The sequence below is a fragment of the Symphalangus syndactylus genome, chromosome 14 (assembly GCF_028878055.3).
Source record: "Symphalangus syndactylus isolate Jambi chromosome 14, NHGRI_mSymSyn1-v2.1_pri, whole genome shotgun sequence".
In the NCBI taxonomy this organism is placed as follows: domain Eukaryota; kingdom Metazoa; phylum Chordata; class Mammalia; order Primates; family Hylobatidae; genus Symphalangus; species Symphalangus syndactylus.
Window position 1 is genome coordinate 76,603,628 of NC_072436.2, and position 20,966 is coordinate 76,624,593.

The 20,966-nt window shown below is 38.3% G+C and overlaps 1 protein-coding gene across 4 annotated transcripts in view; it reads left to right on the forward strand.

Moving 5' to 3' along the window:
* Window positions 1-20,966, forward strand: part of VPS54 (VPS54 subunit of GARP complex) — a 131,611-nt gene that overhangs the window by 18,972 nt on the left and 91,673 nt on the right. For 2 of the 4 annotated variants that reach the window (XR_008651006.2, XM_055243593.2), the window contains exons 2-3: window positions 16,413-16,568; window positions 18,533-18,774. Coding sequence is in view for 3 of the 4 variants with exons in the window: in XM_055243593.2 (XP_055099568.1) it covers window positions 16,433-16,568; window positions 18,533-18,774 (378 nt within the window). In the remaining variant the exon portion in view is untranslated. The remainder of the gene's footprint in view (window positions 1-16,412; window positions 16,569-18,532; window positions 18,775-20,966) is intronic. The other 2 variants (XM_055243595.2, XM_055243596.2) reach the window with 2 other exon arrangements.

The window sequence follows — 20,966 nt, forward strand, 5'->3', positions numbered from 1 at the left end:
CCAGCACTTTGGGAGGCTGAGGCGGGCGGATCACGAGGTCAGGAGATCGAGACCATGGTGAAACCCCGTCTCTCCTAAAAATACAAAAAATCAGCCAGGCGTGGTGGCCTGTAGTTCCAGCTACTTGGAGAGGCTGAGGCAGGAGAATGGCGTGAACCCAGGAGGCAGAGCTTGCAGTGAGCCGAGATCGCGCCACTGCACTCCAGCCTGGGTGACAGAGTGAGACTCCATCCAAAAAAAAAAAAAAAAAAAAAAAAGATCGAAATAATTAAAAAGAATTAAATATTCTGGAGTTGAAAAATGCAATTGACATACGAAGAATGCATCAGAATGGCTTAAAAAGCAGTTGATTGGCCGGGCGTGGTGGCTCATGTCTGTAATCCCATCACTTTGGGAGGCTGAGGAGGGTGGATCATGAGGTCAGGAGTTCAAGACCAGCCCGGCCAACATGGTGAAACCCTGCCTCTACTTAAAGATACAAAAAATTAGCTGGGCATGGTGGCACATCCCTGTAATCTGAGCCACTTAGGAGGCTGAGGCAGGAGAATTGCTTGAACCTGGGAGGCAGAGGTTGCAGTGAGATGAGATCGCGCCATTGCACTCCAGTCTGGGTGACAGGGCGAGATTCCATCTCAAAAAAAAAAAAAAAGCAGTTGATAAGCAGAAGAAAGAGTGAGCTTGAAGACAGGCTTTTTGAAAATACACAATCAGAGAAGACAAAAGAAAAAAGAATAAAAAACAATAAGCACACCTACGGGATTTAGAAAGTAGCCTTGAAGGGGCAAATCTAAGAGTTATTGGCCGTAAAGAGGAGGTAGGGGTAAAAAGTTTATTCAAAGGGATAATAACAGAGAACTTTTCAAACCTAGAGAAAGATATTAATATCCAAATACAAGAAGGTTATAGGACACTAAGCAAATTTCACCCAGAGAGGATTAACTCAAGACATTTAATAATAAAATTTCCAAAGGTCAAGGATAAAGCAAGGATACTAAAAGGAGCAAGAGAAAAGAAACAACATACAATGGAGCTTCAATATGGCTGGCAGTAGACTTTTCAGTAGAAACCTTACAGGCCAAGAGAGAGTGGCATGACATGTTTCAAGTGCTGAAGGAAAAAAACCTTTTACCCTAGAATAGTATATCCAATGAAAATATCCTTCAAACATGAAAGAGAAATAAAGGCTTTCCCAGACAAACAAAATCCGAGGGATTTCATCAGCTCTGGACCTGTCCTATAAGAAATGCTAAAGAGCTGGCCAGGTGCAGTGGCTCACACCGGTAATCCTAGCACTTTGGGAGGCTGAGGTGGATGGATCAGCTCAGGTCAGGAGTTGAAGACTAGCCTGGCCAACATGATGAAACCTTGTCTCTCCTAAAAACATAAAAATTAGCCAGGCATGATAGATAGTCGGTGCCTGTAATCCCAGCTACTCAGGAGGCTGAGGCAGGAGAATCACTTGAACCTGGGAGGTGGAGGTTGCAGTGAGCCAAGATGGTGCCACTGCACTCCAGCCTGGGTGACAGAGTGAGACTGTCTTAAAAAAAGAAATGCTAAAGGGTATGTACTTCAATAAGAAAGAAAAAGAGTTTAATGAGCAAAAAGATACCATCTGAAGATGTAAAACTAACTGGCAATATAAGTACACAGAAAATCATAGATTATAACATGATAACTGGTGTGTAAACGAGTCTTAATTAGAGAAACTAAAAGATGGGCCAATAACAAATTATAACTACAATTTTTTCAAGACATAAGGACAGTAAAATATAAACAACAAAAAGCTATAAAGTGGGGGGACATAAAGTATAGAGTTTTATTAGTTTTCTTTTTGCCTATTTGTTTATACAAGCAGTTTTAATTGTTATCTGCATAAAACAATGGGTTATAAGATAGTATTTGCAAGCCTCATGGTAACCTCAAATGAAAAAACATGGAACAGATACACAAAAAATTAAAAAACCAAGACATTAAGTCATACTACCAGAAAAAAATCACCTTTACTAAGAGGAAGACAGGAAGGAAGAGAAGAGTATGAAACAACCAGAAAACAAACAAATGGCAGGAGTAAGTCCTTACTTATCAGTAATAATATTGAATGTAAGTTGACTAAACTCTCCAATCACAAGACATAAAGAGGCTGCATGGAAGAAAAACAGGACCCAGTGATCTGTTGCCCACAAGAAACACACTTCACCTATAAAGACACAGACTGAAAAAAAGGGATGGAAAAAGATATTCCGGAGTAGTTATCAGACAAAATATATTTCAAGACACAAACTATAAGAAGAGACAATGAAGGTCATCATATAATGATAAAGGGGTCAATTCAGCATAGGAGATAACAATTGTAAATATATAGGCACCTAACTATGGGAGCACTCATATATAAAGCAAATATTAGAGCCAAAGAAACAGATTGGAAATAAAGAAAAAATTCAAATAATATCAAGCATCTTCTCTGACCACAATGGAATAAAACCAGAAATCAATATTAGGAATTCTGGAAACTATGCAAACACATGGAAATTACATAATATGCTCCTGAATGACCAGTGAGTCAGTGAAGAAATTAAGAAATTGAAAAATTTATTAATAACAGAAATATGACATACCAAAGTCTATGAGGATACAGCAAAAATGATACAAAGAGGAAAGTTTATAGCTATAAGTGCCTACATCAAAAATGAAGAAAAACTTTAAATAAAAACCTAATGATGGATTTTAAAGAAATGAAAAAGCAAGAGCAAGCCAAACACAAAATTAGTGGAAAAAAAGAAATAACAAAGCTCAGAGCAGAGATAAATGAAATTGAAATGAAGAAACAGGACAAAAGATCAATAAAACGTTGGGTTTTTGAAAAGATTAAAAAAAAAAAAAAAAAACTGACACATCTTTTGCCAGACTAAGAGAAAAGAGAGAAGACCCCAAAAAATCAGAGATGAAAAAAGGAGACGTTAAAACCGATACCACCAAATTCAAAGGATTATTAGCAGCTACTGTGAGCAACTGTATGCCAATAAATTGCAAAATCTAGAAGAAATGGATAAATTCCTATATACATACAATCTTCCAGGACTGAACCATGAAGAAATCCAGGGTGTGAACAGACCAATAACAAGTAATAAGATAAAAGTTGTGATGAAAAGTCTCCCAGTAAAAAGTCCAGAACCTGAATGGCTTCACTGCTGAATTCTACCAAACATTTAATGAGGGTCTAATACCAATCCTACTCAAACTAGTCTGAAAAATAGGACGGAATACTTTAAAACTCATTCTACCAGGGCAGTATTACCCTGATACCAAAACCAAACAAAGACGCATCAGAAAATGAAACTGCAAGCCCATATCTACTGGGGGAACCAGCCCCCTATATTTCAACATAGGTTCTCTTCTATTTTCCCTAAGTGTCGGCCAGTTTGAGAAATAAAGGGAAAGCGTATAAAAGAGAGAAATTTTAAATCTGGGTGTCTGGGGGAGACACCACGTGTCAGCAGGTTCCGTGATGCCCCCTGAGCTGTAAAGCCAGCAAGTTTTTATTAGCAGTTTTCAAAGGGGAGGGAGTGTATGAATAGGGTGTGGGCCACAGAGATCACATGCTTCAAGGGCAACAAAATATCACAAGGCAAATGGGCAGGGCAAGGTCACAAGGCCAGGGCGAAACTAGAAATACTAATGAGGTTACTAGGCAGGAATTTCCTAATCCTAATAAGCCTGGGGGCGCTGCAGAAGACTAGGGCATGTTTCATTCCTATCTACAACTGCATAAGGCAGACACTCCCAGAGTGGCCATTTTAGAGGCCTCCCCCCAATGCATTCTTTTCCCAGGGCTGTTAATTATTAATATTCCTTACTGGGGAAAGAACTCAGCAATATTTCTCTTACTTGTTTTCGGCAATAAGAGAAATATGGCTCTGTCCTGCCTGGCTTCCAGGCAGTCAGGCCTAATGGTTATCTCCCTTGTTCCCTGAACATTGCTGTTACCCTGTTCTTTTTTCAAGGTGCCCAGGTTTCATATTGTTCGAACACACATGCTTTACGAACAATTTGTGCAGTTACCGCAATCATCACAGGGTCCTGAGGTGACATACATCCTCAGCTTTTGAAGATGATGGGATTAAGAGATTAAAGTAAAGACAGGCATAGGAAATTATAAGATTATTGATTGGGGAAGTGATAAATGTCTATGAAATGTTTACAATTTATGTTCAGAGATTACACTAAAGACAGGTGTAAGAAACTGAAAGTATTAATTTGGAGCACTAACAAATGTCCATGAAATCTTCACAATTTATGTTCTTCTGCCATGGCTTCAGCCGGTCCCTCTGTTCGGGGTCTGACTTCCCGCAACGTCTCTCCCTTTCTTTTTATATAAATGTGCCATGGCGATGAAGGCTTGTTCGTTCTCTCGATTTTGACGCAGGATTCTTTGACTGGTCCGGCACACTAAAGACAAGCCGATTAAACAGGGAAACATAATTCCAAAATTTACTACAGAGGAGCCCCCAATAGACTTAATCCAAGTTGTGGGGTTTAGTCCAGAAAGATTTTCTGCCACCTGATCTAACGCCTCAGCCCCAGGCACAATGGATAAATGAGCTTGAGAGACTTCAAAAATTTGTTTATTTAATTTAGTTATGTCCAATGATAAATTATCTTCCCTACCCAGAAGGTGTCCTTTGACCATTTCCCATGAATCGTCAGTCTCGTTACAGGAATACAGGGTGATACGGAAATCTGAAGTATTCCAATCGCGCTGCATTTGCATGAGATATTCGAGACTCACTACCCGATCTCCAAGCCAAATAACAGATTGTCTTAAATCATTGATTTGATTAGCCAATTTTTGATCAATGCCTTGTTGAGAATTCAACATTTGGTAGAATTGGCTTGCCAGTCATTAACAAAATGGGCCGTTTGAATAGACTGATGTAACGCCATTCTGGCAGTGGTGGCCATTGCAGTGACTGTAATTAGGCCCATGATCACCGCGATTAAAGTGAAAACAAATCTCTTAGATCTTTTAAGAATTTGCTGTAACACTTCATTAATTAAATATATTGAGGGGGAGGATTCCCAAGGTCTGGGCAAAGTTACCGGAATCCAGATTCCTTCTCCAGCTCGAACCAACATTATACTTTTCCTGGAGTCAAAATGGGAGTTAATACAAGTGTATGAATGACAATGCATTGGACAGTTTGATTCTTCATCCAACTTTTGATATTTCCCACTAACAGCATGTAAGGAGGCTTAACACAACTCTTTATGGGAACAGTCAGGTTGGAGGTAAGTAAAACAGAATATCTGGATCTACGTTGATACTGAGAGAGGGGGACGGTAGCAGGGACAACAGACAAAATAGTTTCCCCTTCCCATACTCGCAGTCCAGATATGGCAATAGCCGATTTCCAAAGTTCTGGGTGTTCTGGGCTCAGAATGGGGAATATACGAGGCCTCAGATGGGGGTAATGCCTTTATCTTCCCATTTTAAGGGAAAGAATGAGCTGGAACCTCCTATGCAAAGTAGAATGATGATTCTTGTTCTCCCGTTAGGGAATGCCTGTACAAGAGGAGCAATTGTTTTTTACGTAGCCCTTTGGTGCTCAGTCTATTACTAAGCCATATGAGTCATTTTTTAATATTATTGCATGTGAGTTAACACAATCTTCCCAAATTAAGGTGGGCCCTCAAAATTTTTAGGGCATGGTTTTCCTGCAGGTTTATATTCAAAGTATGGAATATCTCCCATTACTCCCTCTTTCATTTGTCTTGAAGGAGAAAGGGAGAGGCTGGAGACCAAATGTCCTGGTTTCTCTGTAGCTGATCTCTGGAAGATAAGCAGCTCAGACTTGAGTTTCTAGATGGATACAACCAGGTGCATGTCTGAGGCACAGAGGGGAGTATTTGTAACCCATGGTAACATTAAATGCAGTGCCTTCTTCTCCTGGTTGAGTGGGGCAATGGTCATCTGTAGCTCCAGGCATCCGCACACTATCATTAGTGTAAATTTCTGCAGGTGAGTGGTCAAATAAGTGGAGGAAAAGGCACATGAGCCCAATAAGAATAATTTTGTGTAGCAGGTAAATCAGTATGAAAGGAAACTGGTGAGACAGAAAGTATAAGGAGGAGAATCATTAAATAAAACCTAGTGTAAGCAAGATTCCAGTGCTGAAGGAGGAAGAGAAGAACAGAGGGATGTTATTTTCAGGCTAATATAAATGGTGAGATTTTTAGGTTTGTAAGGAGAAAAAGGTAATTAGGAGACGTGGGATTGGTTAGATGGGTCTGTGTTGCCATCAGGGAGGATTGAATCAGACCCATTGGGATTTGGTGTGCCAGCTTCTAAGGAGTTGGCACAGATCTCACCACGTCTGAGGGCAGTTTTTGACATGGACGTCTTTTCCCTGTGGTTTTCGTTTGATCTGGTGAAACACAAGCATATCCTCTTTCCCACATTAAGTAGAATCAGAGACAATATTTAAAGGTTTAGGGGAAATCCTATAAGGCAGTAATTACAGCAATTTAACTCTGCCTTTTGAGCAGAGGTATAAGGGGTAGAAATAAGCTTGTTTGTAGGACCTACATAACCAGCATTTCCATTACTGGAGCCATCAGTGAACACTGTAACAGCCTTAGGAATGGGCTGATCTTCGGTCAGTTGAGGGACCACCCAAGAAGTCATTTTTATAAAATCAAACAATTTGTTTTTTGGATAATGATTGTCAATAACGCCAATAAAATCAGTCAAGTGAATTTGCCACAGTATGGAATGTCGAAAGGTGACTTGAACTTCGAGCTGATTTAAAGGAACTATAATTAAATTCGGATCAAATCTGGAAATTTTAAGTATTCTACGCCGAGCCTGTCCAATTAAGATGGCCAGTTGGTCCAGATAAACAGACAAAGTTTTTGACACAGAATGAGGAAGAAAACGCCACTCCACTAAATCATTATGTTGAACTATTAGCCCAGTAGGGGAGTGCAATGAGGCAGAAACCAGAAGCTGAAAAGGCTGAAACGGCTGTACTCTAGATAACTGGGCAGTCTGGATTCTTTACGAATTCCAGTTCTAGTGAAGCCTCAGGGGTCAAAGTCCTGGGACTGCGGAGATGGGAATCTCCCCGCAGCATAGAAAACAAGTTAGCGCATAGGTCGGAATGCCTAAAGTAGGTCTTAAATAATTAATGTTACCCAAGAGTTTTTGGAAGTCATTTAAAGTTTTCAAAGAATCTCTCCTAATTTGAACTTTTTGAGGTTGAATATGTTGTTTATCGACCACCATTCCTAAATATTGAACAGGAATGGTCTGTTGAATTTTATCCTGAGTGATGTGTAATCCAGCCTCTGTAACACGGCGGCTCAAAATTTGGTAACAGTGAATTCTTTATCATTGGGGGCAGCAGTTAAAATATCAATATAATGAAGAATATAGGCCTGGGGAAATTGGGCTCGAACTGGTGAAAGCACTTGCCCAACATAAAGCTGGCAGATCGTAGGGCTATTTAGCATTCCCTGAGGGAGTACTTTCCATTGATAATGAGCTGCAGGCTCCTGATTATTGATAGATGGTACAATAAAAGCAAATTTTTCACAATCTGATTTATGTAAAGCAATATAAAAAAATCTTTAAGATTAATAACTATGAGAGGCCAATTTGTAGGTATTAAAGCAGGGGCAGGCATGCCGGGTTGGACGGCTCCCATAGGTTTAATTACAGCATTAATGGCCCTTAAATCGGTTACCATCCACCACTTGCCTGATTTCTTTTTTACTAGAAACACAGGAGAATTCCAGCGGGAAAGAAAAGGTTCCACATTTCCAAGTTGTAACTGTTCAGAAACTAATTGAGTTAAAGCCTCCAGTTTTTCTTTAGAGAGCAGCCACTGCTGAATCCAAACGGGTGTGTAAGATTTCCATGGTAAAGGAATAGGATCAGGAGGCATGGCAGTGGCCGCCATTAAAAAGGATAACCTAAACCAGCCCTGTCTTCTTTTATAGTAATTGGGAGGGTTTTAGTAATCCCTTCATGTTTTGGACCGAGACCGAGTCCAGGAACATACCCCATGTTTTCCATCGTATGTTGACTGGGAGTACTGTAAGAGTTATGTGGAATATTAATTTAAGCCCCAGTATCTACTAGACCCTCAAACTTTTTTCCTTGGATGTGTATGGAGGTGGGCTGTTGTTCAGAAATTACATTAATCCAATAAGCGGCCTTTTCACTGCTGGAGCCCATCCCAGGGCCACGTGTCTTACCTCCTTTGTTTAAAATGATATTAGGTAGTAAAAGCAATTGAGTAATTGACTCACTGGCCAGAATGGAAACAGGAAGTTTGGCAGACATGATTAGTTTAATCTCATCAACTGAATCAGAATTAATGAGACCAGTATGAATGGTGATTCCTTCAGCAGAGGTGGATGCCCTACCTAACACTAGGCCCACCAAACCTTGAGGTAAAGGGCCAGTGACCCCTGTGGGGACAATTAAAGGCAAAGAGTTAGGTAGTAAATTTAGAGGAATAGTGCTACAGAGATCGACCGCCCCAACCCCTACCGTGGAGGTGGACAAGCATTGTACTGAGACAGAAGAAGAGGCTGGGACCCATCTGGGTTGACTGCAGGTAAATTTGTTTGTGCTGGGGGCTGCATTGGGACTGCGTGAAGCGGAAATGCAATGTTGGTCTGAGTCTGAAGCATCCCATTTGATATTGGGGCCTGGGACTGGTCCCACTTCCTGTTTCCCTGGTTCTGTGGTAGGTGGTTTCCATCTGTATACAGCGGCAAGTACTTGCCCAGTGTTTACCTTTGTGACAACGTGAGCAAAAAGTAGCAGCAGCATTTGGCCATGTTTGTTGAGGTGGCTTGGCCGCTTTTAAGTTTTTAACAGTGCAATTTTTCTGAGTATGACCAAGTTGACCGCAATTATAGTAGGCTCCAAGAAAAGAATTAGTGGGGCCAGTTTGATTGGTGTCCTTCATGGCCTGTGCCCACAGAATAGCTTTGTGGGTGTCTGATCCAATGCCTTCACAAGCTTTAATATATGCAGGCAACACCTTGTGATCAGGTAAATTTTGTCATTGGACGGAATGCATGGCTATTTTACACTCATGGTTCGCATTTTCAAAAGCTAACATACGAGAAAGAATACCTTCAGCACGCTCATCAGAGACAGATTTTTTCAACGGCATCTTGTAATTTAGCTAAAAAATCCGGGGTATAATTCATCATGACCTTGTTTAACCGTAGTAAAAGAAACAGGAGCTTGGCCTGGGGCACATAATTTATCCCAAGCTCTCATACACACCTTTGTTACTTGTTCTGTGGTAAGAGCATCAAAGTTTAATTGGGCATAAATATCAGAGAAACTATCGGAGCCTGTGAGCTGAGCCTGAGTAATTAGAATGCTATTAGTCCCATTTAGCTGAGCCTGCAGATGGGCCTCTTCTGACCACCAGGTACGAAATTATAAATGCTTTAATGGGGTTAGAACAGCTTTTGCCAAAAGGTCCCAGTCTAAAGGAAGCGAAATGACCTCAGTACAAAAAGTTTGTAATACCATTTTAACATAAGGAGAAATAGGACCATACTGAGTACAAGCATCCTTAAATTCTTTTAAAAAGGTAAGATTAAGAGGTACATAATGACACATTTGTACCCTTTGGAAGATAGGACGTTCTAGAGTGACTGGATAAGCCCACGTGTCTAATCCGCTTGTTTCTTTGTTTTGGCATAATAAGTGTTGCGTTGAAGTTTCAAGAGTAGGTATCTGAGACAGAGTTGGCATAGAAGTGATAGGAAAAGCATGTGTAGATAAGGGAAACTGAGGTGAGGGGGTCGGACCAGAATGAGAGTGTGAGAAAGGGGCATTGAGGGAGCTGAGGGAGCAGAAGGAGCAGAGGTATCCTGGTGATTACTGGTGTTCATGTGTGAAGAAGGGTAAAGAGAGGCAGCCTGAGTGGATGGCAAAGTGACCGGTTGAGGAACGGAAATGAAAGGAGAGTGAGGGGCTGAAGTGGATGGGGAAGGGCCTGAAGAATTATAGGTAAATTGTAGTTTGGTCCTGGAGCCATTAGGTGACTCTGGAGGTTTGAAGAGAGAAGAATTAATGTATATATGGTCCCAGGCTGTCTGAGTCGTGGCTGCGGGAGCTACAAGTACTGGCTCTTCATGAGAAGAAATAAGGTCAGCAGGGGGTAACGTTAAGCCAAAGTCACTGGAGTGAGACATTGAATTTTCAGCATCGTTAGGTGGGGGAGGAGTAGCTGAAGGGAGAGGCTGATCAGATAACGAAGGCTATGCGGGAGAGGAAAGTTGAGGAAGAGGTGGAGGGTCGTCAGATTCAGAAAATTGTAGTAACTGTAGGGGGTCATGGGATTGGTATGTCATTAGGACAACATGTACCAAGGCCCAATCACCCCAAACAGTGACAGGAACACATTTCCCTGCTGGGAACAGCTCCTGGAATGTTGCACCAACACGATCCCGTAATTTTACATATATGGTTCCTTTTTCAGGAAACCAAGGACAGTATTTTTCCACTGCCTTGAATAGAGTGACCATATTTTCCATGGTTACTGGGACCCTTCCCTGTTTTAACAGGTCTACATCTAAGGTTCCTTTTTTAGGACACCAAGGACAGTATTTTTCCCACTGCCCTGAATAGAGTGACCATATTTTCCACGGGCACTCAAACCCTTTTCTGTTTTAACCGGAGTGTAATATAGAAGAGATAAGTATAATTTTTAGACTCCGTGTGACCCGTAGTTAACCCGGACAAATTCACAGACTACTCACCAGTCGTCAGGGAGTCGAACAAGCGTTTCTGTGGACCGAACTGATGACATTTCTCCGCACCTACCAAAGGGAATTGGGTTCCCACATGCACTTAGGAAAAAAAGAAAAACCACACTGGGCACCAGATATCGGGGGAACCAGTCCCCGATATTTCAACGTAGGTTGTTTTCTATTTTCCGTAAGTGTCAGCCGGTCTGAGAAATAAAGGGAAAGAGTACAAAAGAGAGAAATTTTACAGCTGGGTATCTGGGGGAGACCTCACATGTCAGCAGATTCCGTGATGCCCCCTGAGCCAAAAAACCAGCAAGTTTTTGGCAATTTTCAAAGAGGAGGGAGTGTATGAATAGGGTGTGGGTCACAGAGATCACATGTTTCAAGGGCAACAAAATATCACAAGGCAAATGGGCAGGGCAAGGTCACAAGGCTAGGGTGAAACTAGAATTACTAATGAGGTTCCCGGTCCCGCTGTGCACGCATTGTCATTGATAAACATCAGGAAACAGGGTTTGAGAGCAGACAGCCGGTCTGACTACAATTTACTAGGCAGGAATTTCCTAATCCTAATAAGCCTGGGGGCGCTGCAGGAGACTAGGGCATGTTTCATTCCTATCTACAACTGCATAAGGCAGACACTCCCAGAGTAGCCATTTTAGAGCCCCGCCCACCAGTGTATTCTTTCCCAGGGCTGTTAATTATTAATATTCCTTACTGGAAATATTTTCAGCAATGAGTAAGAGAAATATGGCTCTGTCCTGCCTGGCTCCCAGGCAGTCAGACCTAATGGTTATCTCCCTGAACATTGCCGTTATCCTGCCTGTTCTTTTTTCAAGGTGCCCAGATTTTATATTGTTCAAACACACATGCTTTACGAACAATCTGTGCAGTTAACGCAATCATCACAGGATCCCAAGGTGACGTACATCCTCAGCTTATGAAGATGATGGGATTAAGAGATTAAAATAAAGACAGGCATAGGAAATTATAAAATTATTGATTGGGGAAGTGATAAATGTCCATGAAATCTTCACGATTTATGTTCAGAGATTGCAGTAAAGACAGGTGTAAGAAATTATAAAAGTATTAATTTGGAGCACTAACAAATGTCCATGAAATCTTCACAATTTATATTCTTTTGCCATGGCTTCAGCCGGTCCCTCCGTTTGGGGTCCCTGACTTCCTGCAACACATATCTGTGACTATTGATGCAAAAAATCTTCAACAAAAATACTAGCAAACCAAATTCAACAATTAAAAATATTATTCATCATGACCAAGTGGGATTTATTTCAGGAATGCAGATAATTCAACATGTGCAAAGGTGATACATCATATCAAGAGAATGAAGGAGAAAAAACATATCAATTGATTCTGAAAAAGCATGTCATAAAATTAAACATTCTTTCATAATAAAAACCCTCAAAACTAGGTATAGAAGGAACATTCCTCAAAACAGTAAAAGCCATATATGACAGACCCATAGCTGTTATCACACTGAATGAGGAAAAACTGAAAGCCCTTCCAGGATCTGAAACACAGCAAGGATGCCCACTTTCACTACAGTTATTCAACATAGTACTGGAAGTCCTAGCCGGAGCAGTCAGACAGGAGAAAGAAAGAGCGTCCAAATTGGAAAGGAAGAAGTCAAATTATCCTTGTTTGTAGATTATATGATCTTATGTTTGCATAAACCTAAAGAATTCATCAAAAATGATTAGAAGTGATAAATTCAGTAAAGTTGCAGGATACAAAATCAGCATACAAAAATCAGTATCATTTCCATATGCCAACACTGAACAATGTGAAAAAGAAATCAAGAAAGTAACCCCATTTACAATAGCTAGAAATAAAATACCTAGGAGTTAACCAAAAAAGTGAAGTCTCTACAGTGAAAGCTATAAAATGTTGGTGCAAGAAATTGACGGCAAACACACACACAAAGGAAAGATATTCTGTGTTCATGGATTGGAAGAATCAATATTGTTAAAATGTCCATACTAACCAAAGCAATCTGCAGATTCAATGTATTCCCTATCAAAATACCAATTACATTCTTCAGAGAAATAGAAAAAACAATCTTGAAATTTATATAAAACCACAAAAGACTCGGAATAGCCAAAGCTATCCTATGCAAAAAAAAGAAAATTGGAAGAACCACATGATGTGATTTCAAATTATACAACATATTGGCATATAACCAGACACATAGAAAAGTGGAACCGAGTAGAGAACCCAGAAATAAATCCATTCATCTACAGTGATCTCATTCTTGACAAAGGACAATCTTGGGGGAAAGGACAGTCTCTTCAATAAATTGTACTGGGAAAACTAGATATCCATGGATAGAACAATGAAACTGGACCCCCATCTCGCCATGTACAAAAATAAAATCAAAATGGATGCAAGACTTAAATCTAAGACGTCAAACTATGAAACAATGAAAAGAAAGCCTTGGGGAAAATGTCCAGGTCATTGAAGTGAGCAAGGATTTCTTGAATAAATACCCCACAAGCACAAAATGAACAAATGGAATCACATCCAGCTACTAGAGCTTCTGCACAGCAAAGGAACAACAAAGTGAGGAGACATCCCACAGAATGGGAGGAAAATATTTGCAAACTACCCATCTGACAAGGGATTAATAACAAGAATATATAGGGAGCTCAAACAACCTTATAGATAAAAATCCAATATATTGATTAAAAGATGGGCAAAATAACTGAATAGATATTACTCAAGAGAAAACATGCAAATGGCACACAGGTGTATTTATCATCAGAGGAATGCAAATCAGAAGTACAATGAGCTGTCTCACCCCAGTTAAAATGGCGTTTATCCAAAAGACAGGCATTAAGAAGTGCTTGCGAAGATGTGGAGAATAGGGAACCCTCATATGGTTAGTGGTAATGTAAATTAGTACAATCACCATGGACAGCAGTTTGGAGGTTCCTTGAAAAACTGAAAATGGAGCTGTATGATCCAGTAATCCCACTCCTAAGAATATACAATAAATAAAGGAAATCAATATATTGAAGAGATATCCGTATTTATTGCAGCAGTATTCACAATAGCCTCGATTTGGAAACAGCTGAAGTGTCCATCAACAGATGAATGAGTAAAGAATGTGGTACATCTACACAATGGAGAACTATTCAGCCATAGAAAAGGATGAGATCTTGTCATTTGCAACAGATGGATGGAAGTGGAGGTCACTATGTAAGCCAGGCACAGAATGAGAAACTTCACATGTTCTCCCTTATTTGTGGGAGCTAAAAATGAAAATAATTGAAACTAGAGTGATGGTTACTAGAGGCCTGGAAGGATAAGTGTGGGGGAAGGGGACCTGGAGGAGCAGTAGTGGTGGTTAATAGGTACAGAAAAATAGAAAGAATGAATAAGACCTAGTATTTGCTAGCCTAACAGGGTGATTAGAGTAAAAAGTGATTTTAATTGTACATTTTAAAATAACTAAAAGTATAATTAGATAGTAACACAAAGGATAAATACCTACTGTGTACTCACAAAAATTAAAAATAAAAAATTTCAAAAATGTTTTTAGCTGTTTTATTTGATTAATGAGAAAGTTAACATGGTCGATCTTAAATGTAGAATTGTCTTTATCACTTAGTACACAGTGTTTCTGTGTTGTACAGTGTTTCTTACCCTTTAGATAAGTATGTGTATTATCCTTTAGATAAATATGTATGTTTCTCTCTCTTAAATATGTGTAAACTTTTATACAGAAACAACCATACACTTAATGTGTGTGGATGTAATGATAAAGAGGCCTTTCAAAGACTCTTAGTTTTCCCAAATACCATTTTCATCACAGAACTTTTGCCACCAAACCTCTGATGTTTCCTTATTGCGTAGAGAACCAACTACAATTTAACTATACTCTGTGTGTGCGTGTGTGTGTGTGTGTGTGTGTGTGTGTGTGTGTGTGAATATAATTTGTCACTTCTTCCCAGAGTAAACATTTCACTTTAGTCAGGTCAGTTTCCACTATAGTCAGTTCCTTAGTCATGATTGATTATTCAATGTTCATTATCTTTTGTTCATGTTATTGTAGGCTTTCTGTTTAAGCACCTTGAGAAAGTTGTTTATCTTTGTGTATTTTTAAAGCAGCTTGTTTCTTATGGTTTCAGTGAATGGTATATTTGGTTATGCTTCCTTTGCATTGAAAGTACTGAGACAGATACATATTTTTAGTTTTCCAGCAAACTAGAGGGAAGTTAGAACAGACGAACTATTTGTCACGGGTTCTTGCCTCATATCTCTGCTCCTTATTTTTTATTTATTGTTTGTTTGTTTGAGACAGGGTCTTGCCCTGTTGCCCAGGCTGGAGTATAGTGGAGTGATCTTGGCTCACTGCAACCTCTGCCTCCTGGGCTCAAGCGATCCTCTCACCTCAGCCTTCCGAGTAACTGAACTACAGGCATGCACCACCACGCCCAGCTAATTTTTGTAATTTTTGTAGATACGAGGTTTCATCATGTCGTTCAGGCTGGTCTTGAACTCCAGGACTCAAGCAATCCACCTACTTTGGCCTCCCAAAGTGCTGAGATTTACAGGCATGAGCCACTGTGCCAGCCTCTGCTCCCCATTTCCTACTCTTATTTATCTTTTTGCCAGATTTTCTAACTCGGCTTTTTGTGTTTTTTTTTTTTTGTTTTTTTTTTTTGGACTTGTTAAACCTCATATTCTTTCTGGGCCTTTCTATTCTTCTCTGTTTTGAGAGAACTTAGACTAGGTGATCTCTAAACATTTCAATAATAAAACAATGCATGTTCTTTAGTATCCAGTTTCAATATTGCTTCATTTATAAAGTCTTACCTGACCCTGTAGCCTATATTACGTTGTCTTGCCCCACAAATTCTTTCAGTACTTGCTTTAAAATGTAGACATAGGTTAACTTGTGTTTTGCTTACATATATTTGTTTTAATTACTTAATACAATTGCAAGCTCTTTGAAGAATGACGCTTCCTTTTTAAAGAATTTAATTACTATTTTTTAATCATTATATTACTATGTAGCAGTCACATCATAGTAATAATTACAATGACAGTAACCTCTGAATACTGACTCTGGGGCAGACATTATTTTAAATGCTTTACTTATTATGTCCATTCTCATAATTCGTAACAGGATGTTGATAAGATCTCGTTTCATCTCCATTTCACTGATGAGGAAAGACACATACATAAAGGTTAAGTAAATTTCCTCACCGCTAGTGAGTAAACATAGATGGACCTAAGCAGGGATACTTCAAAACCCATGCACTTACCTGTTTTGCTATAATGCATAACTACTGTATACTTGCTGAATGAATAGAGTGTTTTTAATCTTTAATATATGTTGAGTACAACCTTGGTATTTTTTGTACTTTGAATAAAAGATTAAAGATGTTTCACTTTTTTAAAAATGGGGACAAATAACTATCTTAGTAACCTAAATATTGTGATCAATTTTCCCAATTAAGAGCAAATATTCAAATTGCCTACTTTGAGGTATTTTGAAAAATTCTTCTGCTTTTGAAAGAAAATTTGTGACATATATAATACTTAGTGATGGATTTTGATTTGCGGTGTCTTAATTACCATGTCTTACTCATTTTCAGTTCAGTGGTGATTTTATGCAATGGCTTCAAGCCACAGTTCTTCACCAGTGCCTCAAGGAAGCAGCAGTGATGTTTTCTTTAAAATAGAGGTAGATCCGTCAAAACACATTCGACCTGTGCCGTCACTGCCAGATGTGTGTCCCAAGGAACCCACAGGTAATGCTTTTTTTTTTTTTTGTAGGATTTTTACTGATGATTTCTATTATCTTTAAATGAGTAGTCAGGTTTTATATACCAACATTAGAAGAGTTAATTTTATGATGTTAAAAATCATTTTGGGGGGGCTGGGCACGGTGGCTCACGCTTGTAATCCCAGCACTTTGGGAGGCCGAGGTGGGCAGTTCACAAGGCCAGGAGATCGAGACCATCCTGGCTAACATGGTGAAACCCTGTCTCTACTAAAAATACAAAAAATTAGCCTCCTGTAGTCCCAGCTACTCCGGAGGCTGAGGCAGGAGAATGGCGTGAGCTCGGGAGGCGGAGCATGTGGTGAGCCGAAATCGGGCCACTGCACTCCAGCCTGGGTGACAGAGACAGACTCCATCTCAAAAAAAAAAAATCATTTGGGGCCCGGCGTGGTGGCTCACGCCTGTAATCCCAGCACTTTGGGAGGCCAAGGCAGGCAGATCACTTGAGGTCAGGAGGGAGTTCAAGACCAGCCTGGTCAACATGGTGAAACCCCGTCTCTACCAAAAATATAAAAAATTAACTGGGTGTGGTGGCGTGTGCCTGTAATCCCAGCTGCTTGGGAGGCTGAGGCAGGAGAATCACTTGAACCTGGGAGGTGGAGGTTGCAGTGCACTCCAGCCTGGGTGACAGAACAAGACTGTTTCTCAAAAAAAAAAAAAAAAAATCATTTGGAAATGATTGGGAAATTGAAATATGGTTTTTTTCATGTATTTCATGCATTACTTATATAAACTGAAAAAGTATTGTAAATGAAGGTACAGATTGAAAGCTGCTTAGTTAAAACATGGTACAGTCAGCCCTCATCATTTGCATATTATGTATTTGCAAATTCTCCTGACTCCTTAATATTTATTCATAATCCCCAAATCACTACTTGTGGCACATTTGTGGTAATTTGCAGTCATGTGCAGAGCAGTGAAAGATTTGAGATACCTGACATATGCATTCCCAGCTGAAGTTGAACAAGGAAAAGCTCTGCCTTCTTGTTTCAGCTCTCATACTATAAACTAATGTTCTTTTTGTGGTCTGTTTTTACTTGGTGCCACATGTTTGGAGCTTTTTGTTGGTGATTTTGCTGTTTAAATTGCCTCTAAGCGCAGTGCTAAAATGCTGTCTGGAGTTCCTAAGTGCAAGAAGGCTATGATGTCCCTTATGGAGAAAATACATGTGTTGTGTAAGCTTCATTCAGGCATAAATTATAGCACTGTTAGCCACAAGTTCAGTGTTAGTGAATCAATGATGTATACTGAATAACGCGTCTTTAAACACATAAAACAAAGTTATGTATTGATCAGTTGATGAAACTATTGTGACCAAAGGCTCACAGGAACCTAACTCTTTAGTTTCCCTACAAGCAATGGTTCAATATTTGCTAATTCAATATTCACAATAACTTTATAGAACAAATACACTACTAATAATGAGAATAGAGTATATATTTTTCCTTCTTGTATGGTTAATGCCACAGCAACATTTATGTCACCTAATTATAAGCCAAAGGATATTTTATCCAGGAGATCCTGCCATGATATAATAGAAAAGAGGCCTACCTCTGAAAAACAGTGGGGTATTAAAGGATAGAAAATATAGAAAGCAGCATAGTTCTGATGTTGAAAAAAAAAAGGTAAGAGTAATTGTACATTAAGGAAAGGAATTCATGAAAGACTTTCTTTACTATTCACTCCACCCTGCAATCGTAGTTCTCAAATTTTGCATATCTTTTATCTTGTGCATATTTTTCAAAGCCTTAGTAATTGATGCTGGCAGCTCACGATTATTCAATCAGATTGATTTTTATTAAATCATTTACTGTGGAAGATTAGTTGGTTTGCGTAGATGGAATCTGTGCATTTTTAGTTTTCTAGTGTGTACTTTCAAACATAGAACCAGTTTTACAGCATTTACAGAGTTCTCTTGTTTACTTTTTGCAGGTGATTCACATAGTTTATATGTTGCCCCATCTCTAGTTACAGATCAACATAGATGGACTGTATATCATTCCAAAGTAAATCTCCCAGCAGCATTAAATGATCCTAGATTAGCAAAAAGAGAATCTGACTTCTTCACAAAAACATGGGGATTGGACTTTGTGGACACTGAAGTCATACCTTCATTCTACCTCCCACAGATCAGCAAGGAACATTTTACAGTATATCAACAGGAAATCTCTCAGGTAATATCTAATCTTGGCTAGTTATAGTCAGGTCAAAAGTAATAGAAATATTTTTAGTATGCTTTATTATAGATTTTTGACCAGTAATGTTCGATGAACCTATAGTATTCTTTTTGTTCATACAAATTATACTGTCCTGGGTTGCATTTAATTCTTTGCTTAAACATATTTTAATACATTTCTCTTACAGTAGTGATTTTTCAGAATTACACATTCCAAATAATGCTAAGTTTCAACATGAAAACTACCCTGCTTATCAAGGAGAAAATGATTCTATTAGGCCTATAAAGTCCAGATGATTTGTGAGGTTTGAGAAATTGGCAGAATATTACTGTTTCTGGGTCTGATTCACTGCATACAATTCTATAGAGCACCCTAGCTCTAGCAGGTAGTTATAATATCTCCAGACATAATTATAACTTAATATATTACTTTAAACCCAGTCTGAGAGCAAGAACTGAGTATAGTGCAGAGTTTTAGATGGTCTGTCAATTCATTTTCAGATTATTAGTAAGTGGCTGTTATCAATATAATTAAAATAATTAAAGTGGTACAGGGGATATTTATATTTTATAAAAATTATAAAAATATTTTTATATTTTAATATTTTATATAAAAATATATTTATATTTTAATATTTTATATAAAATATATTTATATTTTTATAAAAATATATTTTATAACCATTCCTTTTTATATATTTTTCATTTATATACTTTTTTCATTAGTTTTTTCATTATAATTCAATTAAAAAGTATAATTCAATTATACTTTTTTCATTAACTTATCACAACAAAAAACCTTAGCAAACTGAAAATCAACAGGTAATTTGAATTTAGCTGGTTTTATTTTACTTACTTTGCACTTTTTTGAATATGGCTGTATTAACATTAATACTGTATAGCGTCTGGTTCATTTTTATTACTGTCAAATATTTTTATACAGAACCTATATATTTTATTTGCCTTTGTATGTATATATTGTCATATTAACAATCACTTAGATCTGATCATTGAAAACAACACAAAAACTGTTTTCAATGATCAGATCTAAGTGATTGTTAAGTGGATGAACATTAATATGCCTTTGTAACCTATAATTTGGTTTTTCTATTTGTGTATTGATCAGATATTTATTGAGTGCCTTCCATGTGTCGGGTAGTCTTCTAAACATGAGGATACAGCAGAGAATAAAATTGACACCAATTCCTTCCCTTACAAAGCTATGTTTCTAGCAAGGGGTTTAACAATAAACCCTAAAGCAACCACTAAAATAGCAAAACAAAGAATTACAGCTAATAATGGAAGACAGAAATGGAATTTTTAAAATTCTCAATCCAAACAAAGGCATAAAAAGAAAAAAGTGGATAGGACATAAAATAAATTTCAAGATGATAATCTTAAGCCTAATCATATCAGTAATTACACCAAATCTAAATGGTTTAAGCATCCCAATCAAAAGGCAGAGATTGTGAGATCTGATGACCCAAGTATGTGCTGTATATAAGAAACATACCTTGAATAGAAAGAAAAAAGCATTTAAAAGGATGAAAAAATATATACCATGCTTAACAGTAGTCAAAAGAAAGCAGAAATGGCTGTATTAATAACAAAGTAGATTTCAGAGCAAAAACTATTAGTATGTATAAAGAATATTATTTTATAATGATAAAAGGGTCAGCTAATCAAGAAGCATAACAGTTTTAAACATTTTTGCCCCTAATAACATGCTTCAAAACATGTGAAGCAGAAGCTGAGAATTTTATGGCAAAGTAGCTATTCAAAATTATGGAGATTTCAATACTCTTTCAATAAATGATAGGACAAGCAGAATATCAGCAAGATTATAATAGACTTGAACCATTTAACCAACCTGGCCTGACTTGAAAGAGCACTCCATATAACATAGAACAATATACTTTTTTTTCAAGTGTTCATGAAACATTTATGGACATAGACTATATTCTAGGTTTGAAAACAAATTTTAATACATTTAGAAGACTTTACCTCATACACAGTATGCTCTCTGGCCACAGTATAATTAAAATAGAAATTAATAATGGAAAGGTTGGTGGAAAATCCACAGATATTTGGAAACCAGAACTTTATGCTTCTAAATAAAATGTGAGTCAAAGAAGAAAGAAAAATCAGAAAGTAGTTTGAACTGAATGGAAATGAAAACACAGCATATCA